This window comes from Poromitra crassiceps, assembly GCF_964638095.1.
Source record: "Poromitra crassiceps genome assembly, chromosome: 11".
Lineage (NCBI taxonomy): Eukaryota > Metazoa > Chordata > Actinopteri > Beryciformes > Melamphaidae > Poromitra > Poromitra crassiceps.
Window position 1 is genome coordinate 223,967 of NC_139643.1, and position 18,018 is coordinate 241,984.

An 18,018-nucleotide genomic window follows, 5' to 3' on the forward strand; every position below is an offset into this window, starting at 1 on the left:
TGTCTCAGCAGAGTTAAAAAGTGTCTGCTAGACGCCGACATCATCGAGAAGATCGACACATCTCCCTGGGTGTCGCTTATCGTGGTGACTAAACGGAAGAACTCAGCGAGAATAAGAATGTGTTCAGATCTCAGGGAGCCCAACAAAGCAGTGGTGACTGATTGTTACCCCATTCCAGACACGGAGGAGCTCTTTTCAGAGCTCAGAGGAGCAACCATGGTTTCATCTATAGACCTTGCTCTGCATGAGGACAGCAGGGATCTGACTTAGAGAGCTGCGCGGGCCTGAAATCTCGGCCCGAGCCCTCCCCGGCCCGTGACATGCAGACCCGTGCCTGATCCGGCCCGGATGAGTTATGAAATTAATTTCCCCGAGCCTGTTGCGAGGCCCGAAGCCAATATTACGATATAATGACACATATCTCCCTCTTTCTTTGTTCAAGATTCAAGATTCAAGATTTTATCACGTGTGAAATTCTTGTGCTGTAGACTACGTTACAACATAGTGCAAAAAATAAAAAAAATAATAAATAAAAACAAGAGGCAACAAGCAATAAAGCAGTAAGACACGCCACAGACAGTGGCGTATTCACTGCACATAATGTGCTAATGGGATGAACGTACTTCAAACATAATTAAACATAATAACAATGACTTTTTTTCCATCAGTCATTGACCGCTATTTAAACAACACCCAAAAGGGCTAAATGAAGAATTACTGTTGGGCTGCTTTCTGTAAAAGCATTTCTCATATTGTATTTTGTGTATTTGAATTGTCACTATCTTAAATCTATAGCCTACATGGTGTGCCAGTCTCCTTCCTGTCTTGTCACTTTGAAGACAACAGGACTGTGTCCTTGACTGTTTATTTTATTATTTCAAATTTATACAAAGTCCAGTCCTTGTTTTGTTTTTATCTCTCTCCTGCTGTCACTTTGAAGACAACAGGTCATTCTCTGGAGGCTGTGGTCTGTGCTTCTAATATGATATAATCATATATATAAAAAAAAATCTATCCTTGTAGTCATATCAATGCTTGGGTACTATGCTGGGTTGTATTCTATTATATCTCATCGATGCATAAAGCACTTTTTGAATATATATATTTTTTTTCTATACTACTTTTTTCTATACTAATTGATTGTACTTCCTGTCTGGCTGTATTTATACACCCCCTTTTCCGCCTTACACAGCACAACGACGACGAAGGCTTCTTGCTGAAACGCGTATGTTGTTGTTTGAAACAGGTATAAAAACCCTCAAAAGGACATTTTCGAGTGCTGGCTCCTTCTCTACTGCGCTATTTAAACACAAATATTGATATACACAGACTGAAGATTGTTTCACAAGTGAAAATAGCATTATGTAGCGACCGGAGGAGGCGGTCGCTCTGATTGGTGACAGTTCTGCTCTAATAAGCGCAAAGGATTATGGGAGTTCATGTTCTTGTGGGAAGCTTGTTACTGTTACAGTTAAAAACGTGGTTTAGTGATGTTGTGCTCATGTTTTGATTGCATTATGTGGTAATGGCAATGGCTGAGTTTCCCAACAAAGAAGCTTCTTAAGAGTTAAGAAGCTTCTTAAGGAGTTAAGAAGCTTCTTAAGGAGTTAAGAAGGCTCCAAAGAAGTGTTTCCCAAACGCCTTCTTAACAGTCGAGAAAAATAAAAAAAATAGAAGGCTCTTAAGAAGCATCTTAACTGGAGCGGCTCACTTGATGGCACTCTGAGCCCAGCAGTGGGCCACGACTCAGTGGTTGAGAAACACTGTTAACACCTAATCATGGTCATGTTAAACTTTATTAAACATTATTTATTTCAGACATGGACTGCAGTTCAAATTGCTTTATATACACAGCATACAACAAAACAGAGAAACACTACAGAATTTAAGCGACCTTGGGTTCTGTGAAAGGTGCTATATAAATCCACAACATTATAAAAGGAATCCATTCTGATTAGAGGAATATAGCCTACGGTAAAACATTTAAAACACAAGTAACCATACATACAGGGGAGATTTTCAAGTGTTCCCTAATTTTAAACACTAAAGGGTACATGAAAGAAAGGAAAAAGGGAAAAACACAAGAGGAACAGTGGACACAAGTATCTCCTTTTGCCTGACGCGGCTGGATCTGCCAGTGTTTTGTCATTAAGAAGGTGTTAAGAAGGCTCCAGACCCTTCTTACAAAACCTTCTTAACGAAAGATCATCTTAGCGCTAAGAAGCTTTTGGGAAACGCAGCCTTCTTAACGGAGGATAATTGGAAGATAATTTTAGGCTAAGAAGCAATCGGGAAACGCGTTGGCTTCGTTGGCTTCTTACGGGAGCCTTAAGAAGGGTCAAAGAAGCTTCTTAGCGCTAAGAAGCTTTTGGGAAACGCATGCCTTCGTAAAGAAGCAATTGGGAAACGCGTTTGCTTCTTAAGGGGGCCTTAAGAAGGGTTGAATTAGCTTCTTAGCGCAAAGAAGCTTTTGGGAAACCCAGCCATTGTTTGTGTGGCCAGGATAATGTTTAGTTTTACTATCAATGTAGCCACCACGACTGAGACTGTTAGTGTGTTTGATCACCTCTGGCCGGAGTTTCTGCAAATGTTTAATGATTCTGATGTGGATTAAATAGCACCCCCTGCTGTCACGCGGTGTATGAGGCGCAGGAGTGGTTAAAAGTAAAATCTCTGTGTCAGTCTGCATTCTTCCATGCAAGCTTGCCACAATATTGTTTGGGGAGGGTCCATCATATTATTCAAATCATTTGGGGAGGGTCAAGGAAAAATATATGTTGATCAGAGAAGGGGCACAGCTTTTTATTTCAGAGCACACCAAATCCCTCCAGTGACCCCCCCCCCTTCTAAATAACGAACGGTCCCTAACGCAGCTACACCCTGACAACTCTGAAAGAACAGTGGCGTTTGCTTCTCGCTCTCTGAATGCTGCTAAGAGGAAATACTCAGTAGTGGAAAAGGAAGTTTGGCCTGTGTCTGGGCTACAGAGTGCTGGAGGACATACTTATGGGGAACCAGGTTCACCTTAAGAACAGATCACCAGGCTTTAACAACACTACTGGCTTCAAGACGCATGGATAGAGCCAGTATGAGAGTAGCATGCTGGTCTACCAGGATACTCTGCTTCAACTATGATATTGTTTACAGGCCCGGTGCTCAGAACCATACGGCAGACTGCCTTTCCCGTTTGCCACTGCCATACGACCAGGACTGCTCCCCAGAACCAGAGACTGTTGCTGCTGTCTCCGTCCTTCTGACGGCCGTTCCCATGTCTGACTTCACCGAGGTCTGCTCTTCCTGCCCAGAGTTAGACCAGCTGTGCACCTACATGACCAAAGGATGGCCTGCATCACCCAAAGGCCTGCCTGCAGACATGATGCATGCAGTACAAAGTAAGAAATGAACTGTCCATGCACAAATCACTCATCCTCAGAGGGAGCTACAGAATGGTGGTGCCAGTTCAGCTACGTTCACACATGGTACACCTGGCACATGAGGGCCACCAAGGCATAGTTCGTACCAAACAGAGACTCAGAGACTTGTATTGGTGGCCTAAGATGGATGCACTGGTACAGTCTGTTGTTGCCACGTGCGTGCCCTGTCAGCTGAATGACAAGACAACAAGGACCACCCCTGCACCAATGACACCAGTCCCTTTGCCCGATGGACCATGGCAAAAGCTGGGATTGGACATTGTTTGCCCATTCAAGACGCTATCACCATGGTGGACTACTGCTCAAAGTGGGCAGACCTATGTTTCGCTCCACAATGCACTCCTGATACACTGATTTGCTTCATGAGCACAGTGTTAAGTCAAAAAGGAAACCCAATGGCTGTGGAGACTGGCAATGGCCCGCAGGTAACTTCATCAGAAATGTCCCCTTTCCTGGAGGAACAAGATATCCAACACATCAGGACTGCAATCTACCACCCAGAAGGAAACGGAGCTGTGGAAAGGCTAAACAGGCTAAACAGGAGAATTTTTTAACCTGGACCCCTCTCCTCACATTAATTATGATCTGACGCCCAGCGATCTCTGCAGCATTTCTGGCCATCCTAGCATTGTTTTGAGATCAATAGCGTCCAAGCCAGTCCTAAAATGGAGCTCCGAGGGGGCCAAGTGGCAGCCTGTCTTTCCTGCATCTAAATAGCCAGTTTTATTCCCGTTTTCGCCACATATCATCATAATCTCATCCTGCAACAACCACCAGACTGATATTTCCTCCCTGGCTGTTCCCCGAGAAGACAGAGAAGACTACTAAAATTGGAACGATGGTGTGTGGTTGTGTATTGTTCCAATTTTAGTATGCGGTCGTGTATCGTTCCAATTTTAGTATAGCCTACTAAATTGGAAGGATACAGAGAAGACTGGCGTGCGGTCGTGTATGTTCCAAGTTTAGTATAGCCTACTAAATTGGAACAATCCAGAGAAGACTGGCGTGCGGTCGCTATACTAAAATTGGAACGATACACTGGCCAGCCGGCAGGAAAGTATCGCGGGACTTGACGAGACTTGGTGACCGAGATCACAAATGAGGTAATTTGATCCCTGGGAGACTCCAGGGAACAGCCCGGGAGGAAATATCAGTCTGGTGGTTGTTGCGGGATGAGATGGTTGTTGCGGGATGAGATTATGACGATATGTGGCGAAACGGGAATAAAACTGGCTATTTAGATGCAGGAAAGACAGGCTGCCACTTGGCCCCCTCAGAGCTCCATTTTAGGACTGGCTTGGACGCTATTGATCTCAAAACAATGCTAGGACGGCCAGAAACACTGCGGAGATCGCTGGGTGAGTCGTCAAATCATAATTAATGTGAGGAGAGGGGTCCAGGTAAAAAAACAACGAAATTCTCCTTTAAAAGAAAGCACCCTTACCACAGAGAGAGAGAGAGGTCCATGGAAAGCTCATGTCACTGAGTTCCTTCAAGTCTATAGAGCTACGCCACATGCGACCACGGGGACTTCACCCTTCCAGCTCATGTATGGAAGAAAGATGAGAACCAAACTCTCAGTCTCTATCCAGCCAAAGCTCACAACTGCTCAGGATGATAAACTGAGAGACAGAGTTGCAAAGAAACAGTTGCGCATGAAAACACACACAGATGCCAAGAGACATGCCAAAACTCCTACACTGCAACCAGGAAGGGTGCGTGTGAGAAACCCTGTGCATGTCAAGAAAGGAAAGTCCAAGTTCAGTGAGCCTCTTAAAGTGATCCAACAGAAAGGACCTCACAGTTACACACTCACTGATGGGAAGACTTGGGACACTTCACACCTGTCTGCACTGCCAAACACCTTCATTCTTCCGGCAGAAGAACAGAGACCGATGGAGCTTACTCCGAGTGACAGCGTACGAGAGAGGAGACAGAGAAACAAGAAACAGCCAGTCTGTGACTATGTCACTTGAGAATACAACATGGACATAGAAAAAAAGGAAATACTGTAAAAAGAAAAAAAGAAAATGTTCTTTTTGTTATACTGTATGCTAGAGTATTAGCCGAGTTATTACTACAGAGAAGATATTGGTTTAAAACATTCTGCTGTTACCCCATTTTACTTTAGTGTAAGAAAGGGGGAAATGTTATGTTCTGAAAGCTAATACCATTCCAGGACAATAGGTGGCACTGTAGAACTGTTAAGAAAGAGACAAGGAGAAAAAGAAGCAGGAAGCATTGTAATGTAATGTAGAGAACACACAGTAAAGATACATCAAAAAACACTCTCCGTCTTGTGCTTACTTAATGCAAATACACAACAGATGGCAAATGTTGGCTAAGTGCAGGTAACATTTATGTTAGTCAAGTTAGTAATGACGATTGATTTTTGAACAGGTTACATGTTTCACTTGCACTGTGCACTATGCAGTTAATGTAAAGTTATTGATGTGGTATATGGCTCACTCACAGATTATTCAATTATTTCATGTGTGTGGGCTTATTTGCGGCAGTTTATTTTACAGTTTTATTTCTTTTTAAGAAAAAGAGATGGAGAAAAAATAGAATGAAAAGCCCTGATTCTATTCAGTCATCAAATCTTACTGTAGCAGTCAAAAATGTTTAGGAAGGAGTGCTTCCTGGACTCAAAAAAGTTGTTTGTTTGAGGTGCCCTTTGGAAAGGGATACCAGGCTGAAGAAATACAAAAACCTCCAAGGCACTCTCATTTTAAAAGGTTAAAATGCCTTTATTTGCAATGCAATGCCATAATAGACTTTAAAAACCAAACTTCTTGCCGAAACGCGTCAAAGTTTGGTTTTTAAAGTCTATTATGAAATTGCCATGCAAATAAAGGCATTTTAACCTTTTAAAATGAGAGTGCCTTAGAGTTTTTTTGTATTTATTACTGTAACAGTGTTTAAATGGTTTTGCACAGAGAAGCAGTTTTCCTCTTTCCAACACTGGAAATATGACTGTTGTTTGCAGAGTTGTGTGCACTTTAGTGGATGTTGTCAGTTAAATTAGTTAAATTCTGCCTTGCCCTTGACTTGCACTGATATGTTTTGATAATTCTATTCAATACTATGCACTCATGTTTAGTTGTTTCTGTTTTTGTTGTAAGTTAGTTGGAAGTGTTAGTTAAAGCCCCATTCAGTAAGTTTTCCAAGTTTTACTGTTGGAGAAACTGCGCCCTCTGGGTCCAATAGTATCGATAACGATATCGCCGTTCAAAGTCAACAAAACACAGCGCCAGAAAGCTCTATGTACATGTTGTGACATCGGGTACTCACCACGTGATGAAATAATAATCCATAGTTCTGTGAAACATCATTTTCGTAGCAAATCCGAATCGAGTTACTTCCTTGTTTTCATGAACACAGCGCTTCCGCTGTACAGCGCATGCGCGCGTCCTTTTCTTTTTTCTTGCTACGGTACGCAGACAGCAAACTGCTTAGTCCCAGGGCTGGCCAATGGAGGGCGGTGTGGGATAAATAAAGACGAGGGTCTCCATATTACAAGTCAATCTACCATGTCCTGTGACTAAAAAGCTCTTATATTACAGTAAAAAATGTCAAAAATCTTACTGATTGGGGCTTTAAATGAGTTAAATTCTGTGCATGGCTCATCTGGACTGATTATTTAGGTGTCTGATGTAGAATGAAAACCCCTGCTTGTATTCAGTCATCATATCTCCTTTCCTTAGCAGTGTTTCTGTTTTTAGCCAGCAGGTGGAGCAGGGGAATAGTTTGCACTTTGTTTAGTTGTTTTGTTGTTGGCATATAGTTGTCTGTTAAACCACTAAGCCTGCCCGATCTTCTCCCCCTTCTCCTTGGCTGACTGAATCTCTGCGAACTTATCGAACTGAGCTTCGGGCAGCTGAGAGAAAATGGAGAAAATCACATCTCCCTGAAGATCTCTCTTCCTACCACCTTATCCACTCAAACTTCACTGATGCTGTCTCTAAAGCAAAAACCTCCTTCTTCATCTCTGAAATCCAGTCCTCTGCATCCAATCCCAGTAAACTGTTCGCCACCTTCTCCACGCTCCTCAACCCTCCCTCCCCTCCCCCTCCCTCCTCCCTCTCTGCTGATGATTTTGTAACCTTCTTTACAAAAAAGGTGGATGACATCAGCTCCTCCTTCCATCCTCCAGCCACCCTCCCTAACACTCCCGACTCCAATCCTGCTCCTCAGCCCCCTGTCCCTGGATTTCCTTCCTTCTCTCCTCTCTCTCCTGATGAAGTGCTTAAACTCATCAGCTCAAACCGAGCCACTTACTGCCCCCTCAATCCTATCCCTTCCTCTCTCCTCCAAACCATCTCACCTAACATATCTCCCTTCCTCACTACCTTCATTAACTCCTCTCTGTCCTCTGGTCTTGTCCCGCCTGCTCTAAAGACTGCAAGAGTCAAGCCTCTGCTTAAGAAACCCTCCCTTGACCCTACTGCTTTTCACGACTACAGACCTGTCTCTCTTCTCTCATTCCTTTCCAAAACCCTCGAACGAGCAGCGTCCGAACAACTTTCTCTCTATCTCTCCCAAAATGACCTCCTGGACCCTCTGCAGTCCGGTTTCAAGGCCTCTCACTCCACTGAGACAGCTCTTCTTGCTGTCACAGAGGCCCTTCACACTGCTAAGGCCTCATCCCTCTCTTCTGTTCTTGTCCTCCTTGACCTGTCTGCTGCCTTCGATACAGTCAACCACCAAATCCTTCTTTCCACTCTGTCTGACCTCGGCATTTCAGGCTCTGCACTCTCCTGGTTTGCTTCCTACCTCTCTAACCGCTCATACCAGGTCTCATGGAGAGGGTCCCTCTCCAGATCCTGTCCTCTTACCACCGGTGTCCCCCAGGGCTCAGTCCTGGGCCCCTTACTTTTCCTTCTCTATATCAGATCTCTTGCCTATGTGATCTCTTCTCATGGCTTTTCTTATCACTGCTATGCTGATGACACCCAGCTTTTCCTTTCATTCCCCCCCTCTGACACTCAAATCGAGGCTCGCATCTCTGCATGCCTCAAAGACATTGGCGACTGGATGTCTGCCCACCACCTCAAGCTCAACCTTGGTAAGACCGAGCTACTCTTCCTCCCAGGAAAAGACTGCCCTCTTGCAGATCTCTCCATCTCCATTGACAACACCACTGTACTTCCCTCCCAAACAGCCAAGAACCTTGGGGTGATCCTTGACAACCAGCTGTCTTGCTCTGCCAACATAGCTGCTACAGCGCGCTCCTGTAGGTTCTCTCTCTACAACATCCGCAAAATCCGTCCCTTTCTCACAAGAGAAGTGACTCAACTCCTGGTCCAGTCTCTTGTCTCCTCCCGCCTGGACTACTGCAACGTGCTTCTGGCCGGCCTACCTGCCACCGACATCCGACCGCTTCAGCTCATTCAGAACGCTGCAGCCCGTCTGATATTCAACCAACCCAAATTCTCTCACGTCACTGCCCTCTTCCAGGAGCTCCACTGGCTTCCCATCTCGGCCCGCATCAAATTCAAGACACTGGTACTGGCCTACAGGGCAGTACACCAGACAGCTCCCCGGTACCTGCAATCCATGGTCAGGTTCCAAACCTCTCACCGCTCCCTTCGCTCCTCCACCAGTGCAGGTCGCCTCGCCCCTCCTTCACTACGGGGGCTCAAAAGTCGCTCATCCCGATCTCGACTCTTCTCGTCCCTGGCACCTCAATGGTGGAACGAGCTTCCACCTTCGGTCAGGACTGCTGAATCACTGCCGATCTTTCGGAAAAGACTAAAGACACACCTTTTCAGGCTCCATCTGGGCCCTTCTTGATCTAACTTCGTCTCTCTCTTTCCTTATATAAAAAAAAAAAAAAAAAAAAAAAAAACCTAACCAACCTTGTACCACTAACCTAAACTTGTACCACTGTTCCTTCAGAAGCTGTAGTTGTCATAGACTGTGCTCCATAGTTGATTGTTCTATTGCTGACAAAAAATGTGTTATTGTAAGTCGCTTTGGATAAAAGCGTCTGCCAAATGACGTAATGTAATGTAATGTAAACGTAATGAGTGAAATTCAAAATGTGATATGGCTCACTTGGACTGACTTCTGAACATGGTGAAAATTGCAATTCAAATGTAGAAATGGCTTGTGCCTATGTGTCTTGGTCTTGATACAATACAATGCACTGATGTTATGCATTTACAAAATACAATATACAGGGTTAGGGTTAGTCAACAGTCTGTTGTTGTACTTTTCTCTATGTTTAGCTGTTAACGTGATTGCTCATTTGTCAAGCCATATTTCTCTGGCCCCTCATTTGGGATCATTTTCATGAGCTGGCCCCCATTCTAAGCTAATTGAATAGCCCTGCTCTAACATCTTGGCATTCATTTCTGTCACTTTGTCACATGCCTTTTGCATTGTATTTGGACACACTTGGTTGGGGTTAGGCAAGGAAAGCCACTTGGCTGGGGTTACAGTGTGGATATGGGTTGAGGTCAGAAACCGAGGAAAACAGGAGGCGAACGGAAACCGCTCCTCTCCCTCATTGTTGTCATTATCTCCTCCAAGGAGATAATGACAATAGTTGTGTGTGTGTGTGTGTGTGTGTGTGTGTGTGTGTGTGAGTGTGTGAGAGAGAGAGAGAGTAGAGTGTATGTGTTATACTATGACCTCAGACATATGACCTAATTCATATCTGAGTTTTTGTTTTTTGTTTTTCCCCCCAGAGTTCACCAGGAGAGGTCAGAGGTTACTAGTTGTCAGTCTGCCCAGGAGCATCAAACAGACCTTGATTCCATATTTATGGTGTGTAAATGAACAACAACACATTTGACTTTACCAACAAGTCAAATGCAAAACAAACATTCAGTCTCCATGCTGCACTCTTTAGACCAGAAGGCTTTCAGTTTAGTATGGGTCTGATCTTGTGGTCCTTGATTTTAGTCAGGAAGTTGAAATAATATATTTTTCTGTCACAGCTGCTTGAGGAGAACATCGTCACCTTTGTGAGGAAGGAGCTGAGAAGGTTCCAGAGGGTTTTGGGTCCAGATGAGGCAGAATGCCCAGAGAGTCAGAGGGAGGATGAGGAGGTGGTGGGCGGTGAGGAGGAAGACCAGAGGAGGAGCAGCAGAGAGGCTTTTCTAAACATCACACTGCTCTTCCTGAGGAGAATGAAGCAGGAGGAGCTGGCTGAGGAGCTACAGAGAAGTATGAGGCTTTAACAGCTTTAACATCATGGACGGAGAGATGGTGGGAAATGGAAGATGGATTTCCAAAGTCTGCTGTAAATCTGAACATTTGTCAAACAAGTTTTATTCAGTTCAGGATGGAAAGATAAATGAGCAGAATCCCTCTGGATAATCTGGTAAAATTATTAATTTGCTAATGTGAGTGTAATATGCTGAACACTATGGTGCACGTTGGGAAACAAGACAGCAGCACACAAGCTGTCTTTCACACTGAGCTGCACACAGTTAGGACCCGTTTGTCCACTCACCAGTGATGACCTGTCATGGAGTGGAGATACACATTTACCAGGAAATGTGAACATTTCCTCAGGTTTACTCAAATATCTGATCATTGTTCATTTGTTCTTTGTTCTTTCAGAAACTCAACATCAACATCCACAACAACAACACAAATTCAGTATGAAGGAGAAGTTCCAGTGTTTGTTTGAGGGGATTGCTAAAGCAGGAAACCCAACACTTCTGAATCAGATGTACACAGAGCATTACCTCACAGAGGGAGGGAGTGGAGAGGTCAATGAGGAACATGAGGTCAGACAGATTGAAGCAACATCCAGGAAACCAGTGAGAGCAGAAACAACAATCAAATGTGAAGACATCTTTAAACCTTTACCTGGAAGAGACAAACCAACCAGAACATTGATGACAAAGGGAGTGGCTGGCATTGGGAAAACAGTCTTAACACAGAGGTTCACTCTTGACTGGGCTGAAGACAAAGCTAACCAGGATATACAGTTCATATTTCCATTCACTTTCAGAGAGCTCAATCTGCTGGAAGGGAAAAATTACAGCTTGGTGGAACTTCTTAATCACTTCTTTCCTGAGACCAAAGAAGCAGGAATGTGCAGATTTGACAAGTTCCAGATTGTGTTCATCTTTGATGGTCTAGATGAGTGTCGACTTCCTCTAGACTTCCAGAACAACAAGGACCTGACTGATGTTACAGAGTCGACCTCAGTGGATGTGCTGCTGACAAACCTCATCAAGGGGAAACTGCTTCCCTTAGCTCGCCGATGGATAACCACACGACCTGCAGCAGCCAATCAGATTCCTCCTGAGTGTGTTGACGTGGTGACAGAGGTGAGAGGCTTCACTGACCCCCAGAAGGAGGAATACTTCAGGAAGAGATTCAGAGATGATGAGCAGGCCAGGAGAATCATCTCCCACATCAAGACATCACGAAGCCTCCTCATCATGTGCCACATCCCAGTCTTCTGCTGGATCACTGCTAATGTTCTGTGCCATGTCTTGAAAACCAAAGAGATAGGAGACCTACCCAAGACTCTGACTGAGATGTACATCCACTTCCTGGTGGTTCAGTCCAAACACCAGAATGTCAAGTATCATGGGAGAGCTGAGACAGATCCACACTGGAATACAGAGAGCAGGGCGATGATTCTCTCTCTGGGAAAACTGGCGTTTGAGCAGCTGGAGAAAGGCAACCTGATATTCTATGAAGCCGACCTGAAAAAGTGTGGCATTGATATCAGAGCAGCCTCAGTGTACTCAGGAGTGTTCACACAGATCTTTAAAGAGGAGTGCGGGCTGTACCAGAACAAGGTCTTCTGTTTTGTCCATCTGAGCATTCAGGAGTTTCTAGCAGCTGTCCATGTCATTGTGTCATTCACCACCTCTGGTGTCAGTCTGCTGTCAGAACCACAATCAACATCCAGAGACAACACATCTCAGCTAAATCAACTCTACCAAAGTGCTGTGGACAAGGCCTTACAGAGTCCAAATGGACACATGGACTTGTTCCTCCGCTTCTTCCTGGGTCTTTCACTGGAGACCAATCAGATTCTCTTACAAGGCCTGCTGCCACAGATAGGAAGTAGCTCACAGACCAATCAAGATACAGTCCAGTATATCAAGGAAAAAATCAAGGAAAATCCATCTTCAGAGAGAATCATCAATCTGTTCCACTGTCTGAATGAGATGAATGACCGGTCTCTTGTGAAGGAGATCCAAGACCACATGAGTTTTGGAAGACTCTCCACAGGCAAATTCTCCCCTACTGAGTGGTCGGCTCTGGCCTTCATCTTACTGTCATCAGAAGAAGAGCTGGACGTGTTTGACCTGAAGAAATACTCTGCTTCAGAGGAGGCTCTTCTGATCCTGCTGCCAGTGGCCAAAGCCTCCAATAAAGCGCTGTGAGTGCATACAAACTAGATAGATTCAATATATGTTGTGAAGAGAGGAATACACATTTTCATTGTTGTTTTTTCATCACTATTTCTCCTTCAGGCTGAGTGGCTGTCAGCTGTCAGAGAGAAGCTGTGAAGCTCTGGCCTCAGTTCTCAGTTCCCAGTCCTCTAGTCTGAGAGAGCTGGACCTGGGTAACAACAACCTGCGAGATTCAGGAGTGAAGCTGCTCTCTGTTGGACTGCAGAGTCCACACTGTAGACTGGAGACTCTCAGGTCAGGATCACTGTTACAGTTCAACAGACCATTTAAATTATGTTTTACATGCACATTAATATCAGAAGAATACCTGAACTCTCATTTTTCTACTGCTGTGATGTGAAACCCAACATTTAGCTCTACTTTGTCTTCTCTGAGAGAATATAGGGTTTTCTCACCGCACTGCCTCTGTTGTTGAAATATAAAAGTTCACTTGCAAAAACAGATATCTTCAATGCTTCACACGTGCTCATTTCTAGTTGAACTGGCAGCACTAATTTCTACTGTGCCTCGCTGGTTCACCTCGAGGTCTTGCAAACTTCATGTGAACACATAAGCAGGCGGGCCGCGTGGCACCCCTTGCTTTATTATAGTAGTGAGATATGTATGTATTTATATTGTAGTAATTTTTTTCATGAAGTAATTAAAACATTTTCACCGAATCATCTTCACATAAATCATCTAAATAATTTTGCATGTGCACTCCAGGGAGTATCAAACAGGTGTTAATTAATTTTAAGAATTGCATTTATGTTTTTGCAAATGATCTCTTCTTGAGTCAAGAACTAAAAACTAAAAATAAAAAATGAACCTGATCCTTGGGTCAACTGTTAATATTGGGGACGAAAACTGTTTCTGCATTATCATAATTAATTTCTGAGCAGCGTACTAATGAGAAAGTCCAACATGTAACTCTTTTTAAATAAGTTTATAATGAAAATTGGGATCTCTTTCTCAGAAAACCTGTATAAAACAATCAAACTATTAGTGCTGGATGATATGGATGAAAATCAGGATTCAAATTTCGATATAGTGGTGATAGTTTTATTATTATTAAACCTTTTATTTACCCAGGCGAGCAAGTAAGAACAAATTCTTATATACAAAAGCAGCCTGACAAAAAGCAATGGCCTTTTGAGGGAAGGGGGTGGGAGGCTAAAATAAAACACAATTCTGGTATAGGCTATTGAAATAGGCTAGAATTAAAATCTCACGCATCCCTACCCTATTAAAGAAACAAATATTTTTAAATGTGTATGTTATAGCCTATATGAGCGAAACAACTAATTAATAGGCTACTAATAACAAAAGCATCAATTTTCGTTAATATCTGAACTTGTTCATCCTCCAATTCTCTCCCTCTCTCTTCCCTCTCTCGTTCTCTCCCCCCTCTCTCTCTCTCTGACTCTCTCCCTCTCTCTTTTCTCTCTCTCTCTCACTCTGTCACTCTGCTTGCACTGAGCAAGAAAGAAGCTTCTGTCACAGACATGATGGCGGTGACGCTGTGGCTTTTAAGGGGAGTTATCTCACATTGTGAATCCTGTTATGGGCATAAACACGCCTATGGAGGTTTGCGCCGAGATGACATGAAGCTCAGCCGGCCGACACGCCCACAATTAGGGCTTTGCGCTCCGCCAATCCACCGCAAAACGGGAGCTAACACAAAATTACCACCGGTGGGAAGATAGAACCCATAAAGTTACTCACATTGGGTTGGGAACAGGAAAGAACGTTAAGTTTCTTCTTCGTCTCAAGATTTTCACAACATCATCCCTTTATCTCCGCTGGCTTCTTGTTCGATAGGCTCCACACCACTGCCCCCCCTCTGCTCCAAGCCTCTGCACAACCTGCTGAACACTCTCCTCCTCCCTCCCCTTTTGCTGACCGCTTCTCATTTAGGCCAGTGAGCGTTTATGAAGTGCTCAGAACGCTTAAGAAATTAAACGTCAAGAAATCTAAGGGAGAGGACGGAATTGCTCCATTTTTTCTGCGCCTCGGTGCCCAGCTGATTGCTGCCCCAATAGCTCACATTTTTTATTTAACATTTATTTTGGGTAAAATTCCATCTATTTGGAAGACAGCTCAGGTCACACCTCTATTTAAAGGTGGCGACCCGACCGATCTAAACAATTACCGGCCTATCTCCAAGCTGTGCTGCCTGGCCAAAGTCCTTGAAATTTTAGCAAATGAGCAACTCCGTTTATTTTTAGATACATACAATATCCTTCAATCACACCAATCAGGGTTCAGACCGAGGCATAGTACTGTTACCGCCACATCCCTTGTTGTAAATAATGTATTGAAAAACCTTGATGACCGTCAGCACTGTGCGGCTCTTTTCATAGACCTCTCAAAGGCATTTGATACAGTGGATCACAACATTTTACTGAAAAAACTGTCCTCCATCGGGCTGGACAACCTCTCACTCAGGTGGTTTTCCAGTTACCTGTCTGGGAGGAGACAAACAGTTAGTGTTGATGACACACGATCTGGGTCTTTGTGTATAGGTAAGGGGGTCCCCCAAGGATCAATTTACGGTCCCATTATTCACTCTTTATATTAATAATATTTTTTTTCCTTCTGAGCACTGTAACGTCCATTTTTATGCTGACGACACAGTTGTGTACTGTACTGGAGCGACACCTGCACAGGCAGTCACAAGGCTTCAGACTGCCTTTGACCGTCTTCAGCAGGCCCTGTCTGACATGAAATTTGTCTTAAATGCCAAGAAAACAAAATGGCTGATGTTCTCTAGAACCCCTACTAGCAATGAAAATCTGAGTATCCGCACAGTGCAGAACGAGCCAATTGATTGTGTTTCTTCATATAAATATCTTGGTATTTGGTTGGATGCAAAACTTTCTTTTCGCGTTCACATTGACCATCTAACGAAGAAATTAAGGAGGAAAATTGGTTTTCTATACAGAAACAGATCTTGTTTTTCTCTCTGTACCAGAAGAGCAATTGTACAGTCTCTATTATTATCTGTCTTGGATTATGGGGATGTTGTGTACATGCATGCCCCACCTACCATCTTGTAACCCCTTGATGCTGTGTACCACAGCGCTCTGCGCTTTATAACAGGTGACGGTTATTTAACGCATCATTGTATTTTGTATGATAAGGTGAACTGGCCCTCCCTGTCATCTAGACGAAAGCAACATTGTCTCTTGTTTATTTACAAGGCTATGATTGGGCAACTTCCTTTGTATTTGTGTTCACTTCTAAACCAGGTTAATACAAATTATCAGACACGCTCACGATCTCACATTAGACTGTCAGTCCCGCGAGTGAGATCTGAGCAAGGAAAGACTGCATTTTATTTTTATGCACCAGGTGGATGGAATCGGCTCCAGGACACTTTAAAATTGGAGCAACTGATCTCCCTGGAATCATTTAAAGTACTCCTCGAAACCACTGTACATGAAGAGTGCACTTGTTTTATCTAAACTGTTTTATCATCTCTGTCTGTACATTTCTGTATGTGTTCTTTGTAACAGGGCGCTCTTGTAAATGAGAGTTCGCTCTCAAGGGCCTTTCCCTGTATAAATAGGTAAAAAAAAAAAAAAAAAAAAAAAAAAAATTCTGCGCATGTGTCTGAGGAAGCCGGTTGCACTCACTTTCTCCTCTGACACTCTGACACTTGACCCAATCTTATGCTACTTTTTAACGTTATACTTTTTAGATACTCCAGATTTTACCTATCGGTTTTAATATAGTGTAAGATTGGAAATGATCGGCCACCTTTTTCTACGTTTTTAAAGCCTAAACGTTACCGATCACCGTCTTAACCCAGCGGGTTGAGCGCCCGGCCTGTTTTTCTTAGCTCGGCTGCTAGCTAGCCGGCTGGGAAACACTTCAACACATCTACCTGGAGGGATCCTCAGCTATCTATGCTTATCAGAGGCAAATCCACCGCAACAGGCCCAATCTCTGGGCCTGCGCCGGTAAGTTTCGATCCCTGCTGGACCTCCTGTGTCATCCTACCAAATAGCCTACCAACCTACCATCTGCTGTGGGCTACCGTTTGTTACCCTGGCGTGTAAGTTGCGGCTTGTTTTGCTAATGTTACCTGCTACCTGATCTATCACGTTTACAACTCCTACACCACCTCGACTCCCGTACTGGCCACAGTTGTCTCTTCCTCCCCAGATACCACCTCCAGACACTCATAAACAAGCAATGCCTTCACTCACCTCACCATCCACCTGTGATCGGTGTCCCCATCTGAGTCAGAAGATCTCCAAGCTTCAAGAGAGAATGTCCATCCTCCACCAGCTCAGGGAGCAGGAGCAGATCATCGACTCCCTGGTTTCCAGATGTCGCCCCGCCGACGCTGAGCTGGACTCCACTGACTCGGAGGTCATTGTGGGCGCCGCTGCTGTCACCTCCCACGCTGAAGAACTCCCACCAGCTGGCAGGCGTATTCACAGACATTTTCAACCAGTCTCTCTCCCTCCGATGAGTTCCCTCCTGCTTCAAAGCAGCGACAATCATCCCCATTCCCAAGCAGCAGAAAGTGACCAGCCTCAATGACTGGCGCCCAATAGCCCTCACACCAATAGCAAGCAAGTGCTTTGAAAAGCTAGTCATATCACAGATCCGCCCCACACTCCCCCCGGACCACGACCCGCTACAATTTGCATACCGCACCAACAGGAGCACAGCGGATGAAGTAGCACACGTGCTCCACACCGCCCTGTCCCACCTGGAGGGGAAGGACACCTATGTAAGAATGCTGTTCGTGGACTACAGCTCAGCATTCAACACCATACCGTACCTCCAGGCTGGTACGCAAGCTCAAGGATCTGGGACTAAACACAGCAATGTGCGACTGGATCCTGGATTTGTTGACAGACCGCCGCCAGGTGGTGAGGGTGGGCAACCTCACCTCCTCCCCACTGACCATCAGCATAGGAGCGCCCCAGGGGTGCGTCTCCAGCCCCTTCTGGTACGACCTCTACACCCACGACTGCGTGGCGACTCAAACTTCGAACACCATCGTGAAGTTTGCAGACGACACAGCAGTCGTGGGGCTGATCTCGGGGGCCGACGAGACGGCCTACAGAGAGGAGGTGGGGGCCCTGGAACAATGGTGCCTCTGAACGTCTCCAAGACCAAGGAGATCATTGTAGACTACAGGAGGCCATCAACGGCACAGTGGTGGAAAGGGTGGACAGCTTCAAGTA

The 18,018-nt window shown here is 44.7% G+C and overlaps 1 protein-coding gene across 1 annotated transcript in view; it reads left to right on the plus strand.

Annotated features, from left to right (window-relative positions):
* Positions 1-18,018, plus strand: part of LOC310785717 (NLR family CARD domain-containing protein 3-like) — a gene marked incomplete at its 3' end in the record, with an annotated part of 158,106 nt that overhangs the window by 100,438 nt on the left and 39,650 nt on the right. The window contains exons 2-5 of the mRNA XM_083646853.1: positions 10,130-10,208; positions 10,382-10,610; positions 11,010-12,798; positions 12,893-13,066. Of these exons, the coding sequence (XP_083502979.1) occupies positions 10,206-10,208; positions 10,382-10,610; positions 11,010-12,798; positions 12,893-13,066 (2,195 nt within the window). The 5' untranslated portion in view covers positions 10,130-10,205. The remainder of the gene's footprint in view (positions 1-10,129; positions 10,209-10,381; positions 10,611-11,009; positions 12,799-12,892; positions 13,067-18,018) is intronic.